The sequence below is a fragment of the Bufo bufo genome, chromosome 1 (assembly GCF_905171765.1).
Source record: "Bufo bufo chromosome 1, aBufBuf1.1, whole genome shotgun sequence".
NCBI lineage: Eukaryota > Metazoa > Chordata > Amphibia > Anura > Bufonidae > Bufo > Bufo bufo.
Window position 1 is genome coordinate 185,887,935 of NC_053389.1, and position 15,308 is coordinate 185,903,242.

Genomic DNA, 15,308 nt, shown 5'->3' on the forward strand with positions numbered 1-15,308 from the left:
GAGCATCCACCGCTGTCGGGTAGTCTAGATGGTTGAGAGAAAAAAAAAAATCTGTTTTCCTGTTGGAACGGGATGCGAAAAGGTCTATCAAGGGGACCCCAAATACCTGGACTATCTGAGAAAAGGACTCGTGGTTCAGACACCACTCCCCCTGTCTTAAGTCTACCTGGCTCAGAAAGTCTACTATGGAATTGTCTTTCCCTTTCAGGTGGACTGCTAAAAGAAAGAGGCTTCTGTCCTCTGCTACCCTGAAAATATCTTGGCAGAGGAGGAGGAGAGACAGGACTCTTGTGCCCCCCTGACGATTTATGTAAGAAACCGTGGAGTAAAGGAGCAACTTTTGGTTTCTTAGATGGGGCAGGGCTCTGGATAGGGCCATCTGAACTGCCTTCAACTCCTTGAAATTGGAAGACTGTCTTCTGGTCGTTAGATCCCATCTCCCCTGCCAACATGTGTTGTCTGAATGTACGCCCCATTCCCAGGGACTGGCGTCTGTCGTTATAATGGTCTGTGTTTGATAAACCCATGGGTTCTCTATCGACAGATGATCTGGGGACATCCACCATATCAAAGACGCTCTTGCTATTGAGGACGGATGGAAATTCTAGTGATTCCTGAGACCCGTCCCATTTGTACAAGATGTCGGTCTGCAGCTCTCGAGAATGGAATTGTGCATAGGGAACTACTGGAATGGCCGACGTCATTCGACCTAGAACTGCCATAGCCTCCCTTAAAGAACACTTCGTAGGATAGGAAGAGATCCCTCATCACCTCTATTGTCTTGGCCACCTTGTCTGGAGGAAGGAAGCTTCTCTGAAGTCTGGAGTTTAACTGTATTCCCAAAAATACACCGCTCTGAGAAGGGGTTAGACATGACTTTTTCCAGTTTATTTTCCACCCCAGACCCTGTAGAGTGTTGCATACAAATAAAATGTCTTTCCTGAGTTGTTCTTCTGAATGGGAAAAAATCTGAAAGTCGTCCAAATATGGTACTAGAGAGATGTTCTCAGAAATGCAGCGACCTCTGCCACGATCTTGGTGAAGACCCTTGGGGCTTGAGAAACTCCAAAGGGGAGAGCCTTGTATTGGAGATGCCACCATTCCCCTTTTTCCCAAACTGCTGCACGTAGAAATTTCCGGGATTTCGCATGTATAGGTACGTGGTAATGAGCGTCCTCGAAAATCCAAGGTCGCCATCCAACACCCCTGGGAAAGGAGATTCACTGTGGATTTTATTGTCTCCATCCTGAATCTCTTTTTTCTCTGTTTTGGGGACAGACGGTCCGAACAAAAAAATCTGCCAGTAAGGACTGGAATTCTAGCTGGAACCCACTTTTTATTGCATTCAGAATCCAACAATTTTTTTAGATTGTGCTCCAGGCCGGCAGGAAATAAGCAAGTCTTCCCCCTACCTGGCTTCTGGCATCTTTGGGACTTATCCTTTCCTTTATTATCACTGGATTTAAAGAAAAAACCTCCCGACTTTCTGGGAAATCTTTTTCTCTTTCCCCTGGACCTCAGTTTACTTTTTTGATTTTTAAACCCTGATTGGCGCCCTCCTAAAAAAGGTCTTTTCTGTGGAGTAGGAAACCTCTTTTTATTGTCTGAGGCCTTCTCCAGAATATCATCTAGAGAAGACCCAAACAGTCTAAGACTTTCGCAAGGGAGGGAACAAAGGCGGGCTTTAGACCCTTGATATCCCCTCCAGGGTCTTAACCAAACTGTACGCCTGGCAGCATTGGAAAGGGCGGCAGCCCTAGCGGAAAATCGGACAACATCTGTGGAGGCGTCGGCCAGAAAGTCTGCTGCTTTGTGGAAAGTCAGGAGGGAAGCTAATAAATCCTCCCTAGGGGTTTTATCCCCAATATGGGATTCCAATTGGCCCAACCAGAGTTTTAGGGATCTAGAAACCCATGAGGCTGCAATAGCGGGTCTGAGGCTGGTGGACGCACTTTCCCAAGCTCTCCTGAGGTACACGTCTGCTTTTTTGTCTAGCGGGTCATTCAGGCCCCCCAGATCCTCAAAGGGGAGATCCGCTCTTTTTGCCACACCTACTAAAGGGGCTTTGTCCCAGACGCTGGTAATTGAATCTTCAAATGGATATTTACGTTTAACTGAATTAGGTATGAAAAATTTCCTATCGGGGTTCTTCCATTCTTTTTTGATCAGAGCCTCAATATTCTTGTGAACAGGGAACGCTCTATGACATCTGGGTCCTAAACCTTCAAAGGCTTGATCCACCAAGGATTTGGGTTCTTTTATGTCCTCTAGCTGCATCGTGGACTTAACAGCTTTCAACAGGGGTTCCACGTCTTCCAGGGGAAAAAAGCACTTTCCTGCCGCATCTTGGTCAGAGAAAGAGAAGTCATAGGAGAGCTCCCCTGATTCTATAACTTTAACGTCGGACAGATCTGAGTCAGATTCCCAGGCTGCGGATTGTTTAACTGGGGATTTGCGATGCGAATGTCTTAATGCCTTTATTGAAGATCTGACCTCAGATTTGACCAAAGCCTTAATAGATTTGGACAGGCTCTGCAATTCCTCCATAACCAATTTTCCAATGCATGACTGGCAAAGAGGTTTGGCATAGGAGGAAGGTAACGGGACCCTGCATCCCCCCCAAACTCCTTGTGCTTGGACTTCCCTGATGCCTTTTTAGGAACCTTGGGAAATTTGCAGTAAACAATAACACAAACCGCCAATAAATTAGGGGAAAATACGGATGGATCCTACCCTAGCGGTTGTCCCCCACTCCTCAGGACCAGTACCGGACTAGAAGGCCTCAAGGGTTCACTGGGGTCGGCGCGACCCGAATCCACAGGTTCTGACATCTTCTGTTCGGATTCTTTTCTTGTAGGTTGGCTGTCCCCTCCTGCTGCCGCATTTGTAGCGCGCCTCAGCTTCCTCCTGTCTGACTTTTTAAATTCAGCGCCTAATCCCGGTACTTCCAGGTTCGTGAAGTCACCGGAAGTAGCGCGGTCCGCGCATGCGCAGTGGCCACCGGCAGCTCCGGCCGCCATCTTTGAGAAGGGCCGAGCTGCCCTCAGCCACCGCCGCACCCCTGCCCAGGACCAGCGACCGCCTGAACACGGCCACAGCGATCCCTCCAGAGGCCAGGAGGGTGCAGGAGGGAAGCAGTCTTTGGCAGTTGCTCCCCCAGGAGACTTACACTGCCCGGGATGCGTCCATTGCGGTGCACGGACCTGGACCTCCCCAGCCCCTGGGATGTAAACTCGGTAAGGATCCTCAGGATCTCCCATCCGGAGGACAGGAAAACTGAACTGTCTATTGTTGTGACTTAGATGAAGATCAGATCACATTTTATGACTCATTTTTGCAGAAATTTATATCATTCCAAAGGGTTCACATACTTTTTCTTGCAACTGTACGCAACATTTGTAATAGGGAGATACTTACAATTCCTAGATGACTTCTAATTTCTTGTTTTATTTCATTAACACAGAAAAGGATAACATTATTTACTATTTTGGCTGTTCCTAATTTCTGGTGTAAATTGCACCAACATTTTCCACATTTTTGGAGCAACTTGAGACATATTTATGAAGCAAGAAATCCAAAAAGAATCTTCCAGTGTGGCTCGCCAGCAAAAGAGGTGTAGCTTTGTAAGGGAATCAGTCACTAGTTTTATGGTGTCCTAACGAAGGGGAACATAAACTAGTAATCCCCTTAACAAAATGCTGGGTCATTTTGCTAAAATCTTGTGTTAAACAGCTCCAGCGCATGCCGAAAGAGTCCCCATATTCATGAGCTCACGACTCCTCGCCCACCTGCCTCTGATTGACAGTTTTTTTCCCCATATAAATCAGCAGCATGTGGACGGGGAGAGCCAGGAGCTCATGCATATGGGGACTCGTTCGGCATGCACTGGAGATTATTTTAGCAAAATGGCTGGTTCAATTAAAGGGGTTGTCCGGGTTCAGAGCTGAACCCGGACATCCCTCCATTTTCACCCCGGCAGCCCCCCTGACAAGGCATTTTTTGGAGATCCCGACGTACTGGGGCTCTCCATGGGGCTGACAGGAACCCCGGTGACGTCGCCGGCACTGATGGGCGGGATTTAGCTCTGCCCTAGCCAGTAAAATGGCTAGGGCAGAGCTAAAGCACGCACCTCAGAGCCGGTGACGTCACCGAACACACTGCCAGGCGGAAGTTACCACCCGGCAGTGTGTTATTGAAAACAAAAAAGCCTGTGCCCTGCGCGATTTAGCGCAGAGCGCATCGGAGCATGAGATGCTCCGATGCTAGCCTCAGGGGGGCTGTCTGGGTGAAAATAAGGGTATGTCCGAGTTCAGCTCTGAACCCGGACAACCCCTTTAAGGCTAGCTTCACATGTACACACTTCACATCTTCCGAAAACAGCCTGCCGGAATGAACCGGATTCGGCGCTGCCGGATGCGAATGGGATGTGTGTCGGCCCCTCTAAAGCATAATGGGGTACAGCAGACATTCTGTTTGCATCCGTCTGACAGTCGGAGAACCCGCCAGACACAAATCGCTCGTCCTGTGGTTTGTGTCGGGATGATCCTCCACTTGCCTGCCAGAACAGGCTACCGAAACGCTACTACCGCGGATGTGAAAGTAGCCTAAACAAAGTGACCCATTTTGCTAAGAGGACATGTCACTAGTTAATGTTGCCCTTAGTTAGGACACCATAAAACTGGTGAGTGATGCCCTTTAAGAAGCAACTGTCACAAAATTCTATCTCAAAGAAAGCCAACCAATAGTCGAGTTGAAGTTAGACAACAGTGTCTAGTCATGACCACGTTGATCACCCTCTCTGAGCCACTGTGATAAATCTCTCTAGGCTGCTTGTCTACGTTTACATGATCTACATTTTAGACAGGATTTCTCCCACTTCTTGTCACTCATCTAGTACTAGCCAGTCCTTATGCAGTCTGAAAGGAGTACTTGTTGTAGTACCTGCAGGTCTAGAGTCCTGCTAGAACTAGAGTCAACTATGAGTCACCTATTGGTCACCTTGTAGTCCAAGCGGGACCACACTGAGTGAACAGATCCTTAGCATTTATATAAAAGCTTGGACGCAATTTACGGTAGTTAGACACAGCTGCATATCCCAGAAAGGGAAAAAGGCACAAAAAGTACTAAAATGGTAAATACATGCAGTAATTTATTGATTATATTTCTAATTTGATGATGTCTCTTTGGGTTTTTAAGTGCAACAAAAATTTGTGGCATTGGGGTTAAAGTGGCTTAAAAACATAAAAGAAGTGATACTCGCCTCCACCCTCTACTTCCAGCTTGACAAGCAGAAAACGCTTTGAAATGTCCTCTCACTGGCCGCACCATTGCCCCACGTCTGCCAGTGATCGACTGATTGGGCAATTTAAGGCATTTACTTGCATGTCGAGACAGGAGCCAGACCTGAGCAGCTTCAGCAACAGTAGCGTGGGAATGGTGGAGGTATTGCTTAGTTTACATTTTTAAAGAGCCACTGTACTTCCCCATAATTAAATTTTTTTAAATAGAGAATGGTGTAATTAGCAAATTTCTAAATCTCTTAAAGGGAATCTGTCGCCCCGATTTTGGCTCATTATCTACAGTAATACATGAGTAGTAGTGCAGATAAGGAGTCCAGATCACTATTTTTTATTTTCCTACTTGCACCCGTTCCCTCGCTGTCAGCGCTCAGAGCTGTGTTAAAATACATTGTCAGGACTGCTTGCGCATTTGCACAAGTCCTCTCCATTATGTTACAACAGCAATCTGGACTGTGTTTAAAGGGAACCTGTCACCAGTTTTATGGTGTCCTAACTAAGGGCAACATAAATAAGTGACTGATTCTCTTAGCAAAATGCTGGGTCACTTTCCTTTAATTGACCCAGTCAATCTGCCAACATCTTGTATTGAAAAGCTCCAGCTCATAATGATGAGTCCTGAATATTCATGAGCTCCTGACTCTCCCCGCCCACCTGCTGCTGATTGACAGTTATTTTCCATATGAATCAGCAGCAGGTGGGCGGGGGAGTGGCTATAGCTCTGAATTAAAAATACGCTGGACTCAACGACATCACGCTGGACTCAAATCAGCTCATTAGCATGTGGCATCTTTGTGTGTATATTATGAGGTAACAATCTGTCACACCAGTAAGTGAATACATCTAAGGCACTTTTTAGTAGTTAATGATTGTATATAATTAGTTAGATTATAATCAAATATCCACATGACAGGTTCCCTTTAAGTGCAGTTTTGAGAGCTGACAGAGGGGGAACCAAAGTCAGTCAAAATATAAAAAATATTGATCTGGACTCCTTATATGCTCTAATACGCATGTATATTGCTGTAGATAAAAGTCCAATATCAGGATGACTGATTCCTTTTAATTTAAAAATATGGCTGGATCCACCTGAAAAAAGCTGTAAAGTCAGGGCCACTAGGGGTCTCACTTCCATTTAACTTGCAGTCCACTGCCTGTTGTCAGGCAAGATCCGTCCCAGGTAACAGAGACACAAAATACGGCTGAGAGGAAGTGGGGCATGTCAGAGCTAGCTGAGCTCCTGAGCCTGATAAGAGAACTGCTTCTACACAGCTTCTGAACATCACAGGAGCCTCCTGTATGTCTGCAAATGTAATATATATCCCTCCTTATCTGTGAGCTCCAGAGCTAAAAAAAATAATAATACATAGTGGGAAGTAAGGGAAAGGACGTCACAACAGTACAGTGCTAGCACAATGCCACAGAAGGGAGACGCCCCCTTGCTTCTGAGTGAAATGCATCAAGCTGTGCAGCTGAAACGGAATATGGCTGCAAAAAAACATTAGGGAAACCTAAAAATAACTGTTCCTTCACAGTTATGATTGTACAAAGACACACAGCCCTTATGCAAACTTCTTTTGAAAACTCAGGTATGCTTTAAACTACTCTAATCCAGCTACCAGTTTAAACTTGCACAATTAAGTACAACACATCTCTAACTAAACTTGTCGTAACCAGGTGACGAACTGACAAAGATTGAAGATGAGGACGAACAAGGCTGGTGTAAAGGAGTGACTGATCATGGTCAAATGGGCCTCTATCCTGCCAACTATGTTGAAGTTATTACCGGATAGTGGCTGAAAAGTATCAGGAATTCAGTATTTGGTATATGACAATCAGCTCTACAGGAATTGTACTCCTCATTTGTTCCGATCTGGGCTGAGGTTAGCAAGTGACTGGAGCATGAAAGTTTTTGGACTGTTACTGATTAAAGAAGACAAGTTAGGATAATTATAAAGTTTCCTTAAAATGCTGTTACCCAAAATTCGTCCTTCCTAAGGGATTACCACTGCCTGGGTATTATTAGCACCAGTCTGTCAAGCATTCGTCTGTTTCTTTTATATCAGCAAATCAGAATAAACATTCTTCACTCTGAACTGTAAAACTGCACACAGATTTCAGGAAATGTCCGGTCTGGACCATCATCATACCCAGTGTGATTCACAGTCCCATGGATGCTGCAGTGTAATATTGTGTGTTGCCTTTTGAAGCATAAGTCTTTATGGAGAAATTAGGCTGTATGCCCTATGCCTGCCCCCCCCCCCCCTCCCTCCTCCTCCTGAAGGAATGTTATGTTTTCATTTTGTTTTTTAAAGAAACGCTAATGCAATAGAAAAACAATAAACCACACCGAATTGAACAAATTGTCTGTTTACGTCAACAAGTATGATCCTCTCTGTAACTTACAAAAATATTCGAACAAGTTAAGTGTGTAAAAAAAAAAAAAAAAACGTAGCTAGGGTACGCACACTAAAATACATAAGGGAGATTTATCAAAAAGTGTGAAAGAAAATGGGCTTCCACCAGATTCCACCTTTAATTTTTCAGAGCTCCATCGGAAAATGAAAGGTGGAATCTGATTGGTTGCTATGGGCAACTAAGCCAGTTTTCCTTTACGCCAGTTTTCATAAATCTCCCCCATAATTCTCACATGTAGATCAAACTTGAGGCTTCACAACACAAATACACATCTTACAATCCCAATCAAAATCCAAAGGCAAGACATGCAGATATTGTGGCAAATTTGTTCATGGTGTAAAATGTGTTCTTAAGGACAGAATTTTACCCAAAAAATATGGATTTGAAATCCGTGCAAGTCCCATCTTCCGGCGCGGTTTCTGCACAACTGATCAGCCACACTGAATTGGATATCTACATGTGGGCCTGCGGCAGGTTAAACACAGCAGAGTTGTGTGTTAAAGAGGACCTTTCATCAGTTTAACCCTAGTCTAATTTTAGTCTTACCTTATAGGGCGGCCCCCCACTGATGCCATGGCACTTCACTTTTCTTTCTTTTTTTTTCAAAGATCCCCCCCCCCCGTTCGTCTGCTCTTGGCCCCGTTGATTTTGGTGCCTTATATTATAATGAGCCGACTCGGTTATACTAGGCAGAGACTCGCAGTTTCGTTGGGGGCGGTTCTCTTCTCCCTGGCTGTGAGCGCAACCAATCAGAGCGCACCGCTCTTAGCCAGGGAGAAGCGCATCCAATCATAGCGCACCGCTCTTAGCCAGGGAGAAGCGCATCCAATCAGAGTGCACCGCTCTTAGCCAGGGAGAAGCGCATCCAATCAGAGTGCACCGCTCTTAGCCAGGGAGAAGGACATCCAATCAGAGTGCACCGCTCTTAGCCAGGGAGGAGCTCATTCTCCCTGCTAAACTGCGAGTCTCCGCCTAGTATAACCGAGTCGGCTCATTATAATATAAGGCGCCAAAATCAACAGGCCTAAGGTCTTTGGAAAAAAAAAAAAAAGTGCCATGGCATCATTGGGGGCTGCCCTATAAGGTAAGACTATAATTAGACTATGGCTAAACTGATGAAAAGTCCTCTTTAAGCAAAACTTCCATTAAAGGGGTTGTCCCATCACAGACAATGGGGGGCATATTGCTAGGATATGCCCCCATTGTCTGATAGGGACCCGCACTTATGCCTAGAACGGAGCGGGGAAAATGGTGGCTGGAGGACCCCGGGTTTCCCACCGCCAAGCACTCTCCCCATACAAATGAATGGAAGCGTTCCGTTCTCTGTGTAAATGTGGGTCCCGCTCCTATCAGACAAGGGCGCATATCCTAGCGATATGCCCCCATTTGTCTGTGATGGGACGACCTCTTTAAAGTCAATGGAGGGAAAGTCGAGCATGACTTGCAGCACAAAATTCGTCATGTCTGGATGTTTGCAACTGCCGCAGTTGCTGTGTGTTGCATTGCAACACCACTGGGAGAAAATACATGAAATGTTGCCGTGTACAGGTTATCCAAGTTAATAAAAAATTGTGACAGTCCCTGTAAATGGTCTAAAATAGCAAAAGAAGTGATACTCACCCTTTTTTTTTTTTCTCAATACTCACCATCTGCATCTTTCTGCTCTGTGCTCTGCTGCTGTTTGTTTTCCTGGCTGCAGTGGTGACGTTCCATGCGCACAAGTCACCGCTGCAGCCAATCACTGGTCTCAGTAGTGACACTGTGTATACTGCTGAGGCCAGTGATTGGATGCAACTTTGTGCACAGAACATCACTGCTGCAGCCTAGAAGATGATGGCAGCTGCAGAAGGAATGAAGCGCAGCACTGTAAGAAGGGGGAAAAAAAAAAGTGGAGAGTATAGATTCGTTTATGTTAGACCATTTACAGGGGCTGCCCGGGTTTGTATTTAACTCAGATAACCCCTTTAATGAACCAAATTATTGACATAATTGTTTGTTCAGTGGGGGTGCAACCCCTGCCGATCATCAAGACAAAGGACCATGGCGCCACCCTTTTTCCAGGTAGTGTTTTGTAGAGGTGCAGCTGTGTCTGGTACTGCAGTTCAGAATCATTTACTGGGGCTTGGACCCCCCACCATAAAGGTTTAAAACCTGGATATGTTGTTTTGAGTATTAATTTATTATACTGCTGCTTAAAATAGGTTTGAACTGATGGCTGCTACTGGAAACAGCCGGCAGGACATCTCCATTGTGCTGTCCTAGACTTTAGATAGCTAACAGTGTGCATGATTCTGTATAGGCAGAAGAGGGGAAAGCTGCCAGACACCGGGGGCCACGTTAATTAATCTACAGTATAAGAAAGATCTTTGTTGTCCATGACAGACATTGGGGGAGCGACCCCCATATCTAGATTGTAACTGTGTAGTTTAGGCTACTTTCATACTTGCGTTCAGAGCGGGTCCGTCTGGTATCTGCACAGATGGATCCGCTCCTATAATGCAAACGCTTAGATCCGTTCAGAACGGATCCATTTGCATTACCATGAACATAAAAATAAAAATAAAATTTTTTTATTTTTTTTTCATGATAATGCAAATGGATCCGTTTTGACTTTACATTGAAATTCAATGGGGGACGGATCCGTTTGAAAATTGAGCCATATTGTGTCAACTTCAAACGGATCCGTCCCCATTGACTTACATTGTAAGTCTGGACGGATCCGTTTGCCTCCGCACGGCCAGGCGGACACCCGAATGCTGCAAGCAGCGTTCAGGTGTCCGCCTGCTGAGCGGAGCGGAGGACAAATTGTGCCAGACTGATGCATTCTGAGCGGATCCGCGTCCACTCAGAATGCATTAGGACTGGACGGATCCGTTCGGGGCCGCTTGTGAGAGCCTTCAAACGGAGCTCACAAGCGGAGCCCCGAACGCTAGTGTGAAAGTAGCCTTATATGGCCTGCCTGACTGTAACCTAAAAAACATTATAACACACAAGCAGTTGAATCAAAAGAACACACAAACCATATATATTCTAAAATAATTATTTTAATACTTTACTATCAAGCCCATGATGGTGTCCAATGACATGAGGAAACCAAAAGTACTACTTGCTATGAGATGTTTTTATTCACAGAGTTATAAAAATGGGTTAAATAACCTTCATCTGCAAAAAACTGCATATTGCATGTACATCCATGGCAAATCGCTGGAATTGTAATAGGACAAAAATAGAACCTGGCTGAGTGCTGCCCCACAGTGGAGGGAGATGGGAGTGCACACAGAATCTGTTCGGGAGAATCCTAAGTGTTAGGCCTCATGCACACAAACGTATTTTGTTTCTGTGTCCGTTCGTTTTTTTTGCGGATAGGATGCAGACCCATTCATTTCAATGTCCCTTCCGTAGCCCCGCAAAAAAAATAACATGTCCTATTCTTGTCTGTTTTAGGCATTGGTACAATGGATCAGCAAAAAAAAAAAAAAAAAACAACTGATGGCATACGGATGTCATCCGTTTTTTTTTTGCGGATCCGCAATTTGCGGACTGCAAAACACATACGATCGTGTGCATATAGCCTTCTGCCGGAGGAATCAGCCAGATTGTGTAAGTGATGTAGTAGAAGAATGCCAAAGTTTCTCTAGTAGTATTAAAAGGTAAGTTCACATGTGTTCCGAAATCCGGTAGCCTGATCCGTCTGCCGTATACTGTCGTTCACTGCCAGACTCCGTTAACTATAATGGAATCTGGAGGTAATCCGGCCACTTTATGGCATAAATATCAGGTTTCGGCCCAAGAATTGCTGTTACAGGCAGCAGCTTTTGTCTGGCCGACAGCCGGCATTTGTGCAGGAATGCTGCCAGATCTCCTAACGCTAGTGGGAACATAGCATGATTGAAGTTGACTGAGGGAGTGATTCATAGTTCAAAACAGATGTAATCCCAACTTCTATTTTCAGATAAGGTCCATTAAAATATCCTCTTCCATGACACTTTGCGCCTGCACTTGTTGTAATCCTGGTTGAGGGACGGGTCCCCGAGGCCCTGCATTCATCATGACACCTGCAATTGCAAATCAGAAACATTAACAGAAGGAATATCATGTTAAAGGGGTTATCTGGCAAATTATCTGGATGACCTATGCTCAGGATAGATCATCAATATCAGATCGGCGGGGGTTCGACACCCAGGACCCCTGCTGGTCAGCTGTTAGAAGACCCTGGTGCTGTGGCCTCTTCCTAGCCCATGTGACGTGACATGGCCCAGCTGCAGCTCAGCCGCATAGAAGTGAATAGGGCTGAGCTGCAATACCCAGCATAGCCGCCATACTATGTACGGGCGCTGTGCTTGATAAACTGCTTGGAGTCCGCTGCGCTCACCAGAGGCTCCCGAAAGCAACTGAACGCAGGGGATGCCGGGACTGGGACACTTGCTGTTGTGATAATGATTGATAACCTAATCTGTGGATAGGTCATCTTTATCTTTTCCTGGATAACCCCTTTAAAGTAAAATTTCAACATGTGGCCTATAATCTATATAATGTCATCTGTAAACCACAGATTAGAATGGATTAGGCCATGCTCACGTAGAGTGAAATGAATTTGAGACAACCATCCAAAATTGCACATAAAAATGTTTTATGGGGGTGGTTTTCACAAGCAGAAATTAATGCAGAACAGTGTTAAATGTGTTTACTTGTGTAGTTACGTGCTGACTGCCGTGTGCCCTTAAAGGGTTATTCCTATCTGGGCATTTGTGGCAATATCCAAGGACTGGAGAGGTGCCCGCATATGCATGTCTCTCTCAATTCACTACTGTCGGAGTTCTGAAAGCAGCTTAGTTATTTTCGGAACTCCCACAGCAATGAAGAGAGACAGCCAGGCTTGCCTATGCACCTCTCCCAATCTCTGGGGTCCGCACCTATTGGAGATTTATGGCATATACTGTGGATAGGCCCTTCATGTCCAGATGACAATACCCCTTTAACAAACACTGTGTATTTCTAAGCATTATAGAAGACAGTGCTGTTTCAAGCCCCCTAGGGGGACCTCATTACCGGAGTGTTTACCCTCACTTCCTTACTAGGCCTATTTTTCAGTTTTAGCAATGGGCCTATCTAACTGTAAATAATTACTTAATTTCTGAGCCAACTTACATGCATTTGATATTATTTTTCACAGGACACATTAGACTGTTACAAAAGATTTCAAGACAAAACATTTCTAAAACAATTACTGTATGTTTGCACTGTGAAAATGTACGCTATTAGTGTAATTTATCTACTGGCTGGGCTGACCAAAAGACTAGAGTGCATTTTGGCAGCCCATTTTTCCATACTGCCAGTACAGATGTTGTACAGTGTCAAAATATTAGAAACTCCTTTAAAGTGACTTTTTTATGTTAACCCCCAAGGTATTCATTTTCAGCTTTTAGTTAGTAGTAGTCTGCTATACTATTGCTAAAGCAAGTAACTATAGAAATAACTTTTAATTTCATTTTACTTTTTATAAAAAAAAAATAATTTCATTATTTTTTATTTAATGAAAAAAAAGTGAACAAACCCATTGCTGCCACAGTCAGGAAAGGAAGGGGTTAATTCACAAAAGCCAGACTCACAATTAATTTTACAACCAGCAGGAGGTGTTCTCACATCAAGAAGAGTGCTCCCCTGCCAACTTTTTCCCTTTCCACTGTGATGGATCATTGTAGCACTCTGCTACAACAATGCCACGCAGGGAGACCACTTTGGCTGGTCTCTGTGATACTTACTGTGACTGCAGTTGTCTAGTGACAGCGCAGTCACAGAGATCGGCAGCGCCACAGGGCGCCTGCGGATCATAATGTAACCTGTTGCTTTTATATGTCAGGTTACACATAAGACCTTACCGCCACAACATATACAGTCATGCAGCGGTAAGCAAAAGGTTAAGTTAATTATACCATAAAATAATACCAATAAAAACATGTTCTCAGATGACAATGTTGAACATAGTAACACAATAACATGGTTTAAAAGGCTGAAAAAAGGAGATTTTTGTGAAACTCACCTGTAAAATCTTTTTCTCGTCTTTTCCATTGGGGGACACAGACCATGGGTATAGCTTAGAGATATTAGTAGGAGGGACACTATGCAAATGAAAGAGCTTCTCCTCCTCGGGCTATACCCCCCGACTCCACCAGGAGGAACTCAGGCATTGCACAAGCAGTAGGAGAAGGAGCAAGAAAAAATTATGGAAACCATCGGACCAAGCCATAAGGTCCAACCATAAACAGAAACTGAACTGAAGACCCCTCCTGCAACAGGCAGAATGGGTGGGAGCTGTGTCCCCCAATGGAAAAGACGAGAAAAAGATTTTACAGGTGAGTTTCACAAAAATCTCCTTTTCTCGTACTTTTTTCCATTGGGGGACACAGACCATGGGACGTCCTAAAGCAGTCCATGGGGTGGGAAAAAATCTCAGCACCGCCAGGAGGAACGTCCAACGGTCAAACAGGTACCACAGCCTGCAAAACCCTGCGGCCAAAGACCGCATCAGCCGAAGCCAGTGATGCAACTGATAAACTTCGTAAAAGTATGTAAGGACGACCAGGTGGCCGCCTTACACAGCTGAGACGCAGAGGCACGATTGCGTCTTGCCCAGGAAGCCCCCCACCGCCCTAGTGGAGTGAGCGGTAATCCTAGCCGGGGGAACTCTACAACAAGCGCGATAACCCGCGGAAATAGCCGAGCAGATCCAGAGCGTCATGAACGGCGGACGGAAGCAGTAGCCGCGAGATACACCTTCAGGGCCCGTACGACATCCAGGGAATGCAGTTCCTTGGGTTAGCCGGAGAAGGGCAAAAGGAAGGCAGGACAAGATCCTCATTAAGGTGGAAGGGAGAGACCACCTTGGGCAAAAAGGAGGGGACCGGACGGAGCACAACCTTATCCTGGTGGAAAACCAGAAAAGGCTCCTGACAGGAAAAAGCGGCCAGCTCCGACACCAGTCTGATTTAAAAGCTTGTGATGGGATTTGAACTCACAGCTTCTGCATAATAGCCCAGAACTTTAATCACTATGCTATGTAGCTGTATTAGAAGTTATGGCCACAAGGAAGACCACTTTCCAGGTGAGAACAGTCAGAGAGACCTCCCTCAAAGGCTCGAAGGGGGCCGACTGCAGAGCGCGCAGGACCAAATTGAGATCCGAAGGAGACAAAGGGGGAACATACGGGGAAACCGAATGTGACACCCCTGAAGAAAGGTCTTCACAGGACCCATAAGAGCAAGGGACCTCTGCAAAAAAAGACGGCCAGCGCCAAAACCTGACCTTACAGGGAACTAAGCGACAGTCCCTGCTCAAGCCCAGACTGAAGAAAAGACAGTACCATCGGGATGGAAAAGCGAAGGGGAGGGAGCCCTGAACTCTCACAAAAGGACAGGAAGGCCTTCCAGGTACGATAGTAAATCCGGGAGGAAGAAGACTTCCTCGCTCTGATCGTGGTCCTAATCACTGAATCTGAGAACCCCCTCTTCTTCAGGATGGCGGTTTCAACAGCCACGGCTACAAACGAAGAGACCGTAAATTCTGGTGGAAGAGCGGGCCCTGAGACAGTAGGTC

General features: G+C 45.5%; 2 protein-coding genes across 5 annotated transcripts in view; one reads left to right on the top strand and one right to left on the bottom strand.

Moving 5' to 3' along the window:
• Positions 1 to 7,656, top strand: part of LOC121002029 (protein kinase C and casein kinase substrate in neurons protein 1-like) — a 103,928-nt gene extending 96,272 nt beyond the window's left edge. Inside the window, exon 10 of the mRNA XM_040433327.1 lies at positions 6,975 to 7,656. Coding sequence (XP_040289261.1) covers positions 6,975 to 7,090 — 116 coding nt within the window. The 3' untranslated portion in view covers positions 7,091 to 7,656. The remainder of the gene's footprint in view (positions 1 to 6,974) is intronic.
• Positions 7,657 to 11,247: 3,591 nt separating this feature from the next.
• The window catches only part of MED25 (mediator complex subunit 25), a 59,430-nt gene continuing 55,369 nt past the window's right edge, over positions 11,248 to 15,308 (bottom strand). For all 4 annotated transcript variants that reach the window (XM_040433350.1, XM_040433357.1, XM_040433336.1 and 1 more), the window contains exon 20: positions 11,248 to 11,770. In XM_040433350.1, the coding sequence (XP_040289284.1) occupies positions 11,664 to 11,770 (107 nt within the window). In that variant the 3' untranslated portion in view covers positions 11,248 to 11,663. The remainder of the gene's footprint in view (positions 11,771 to 15,308) is intronic.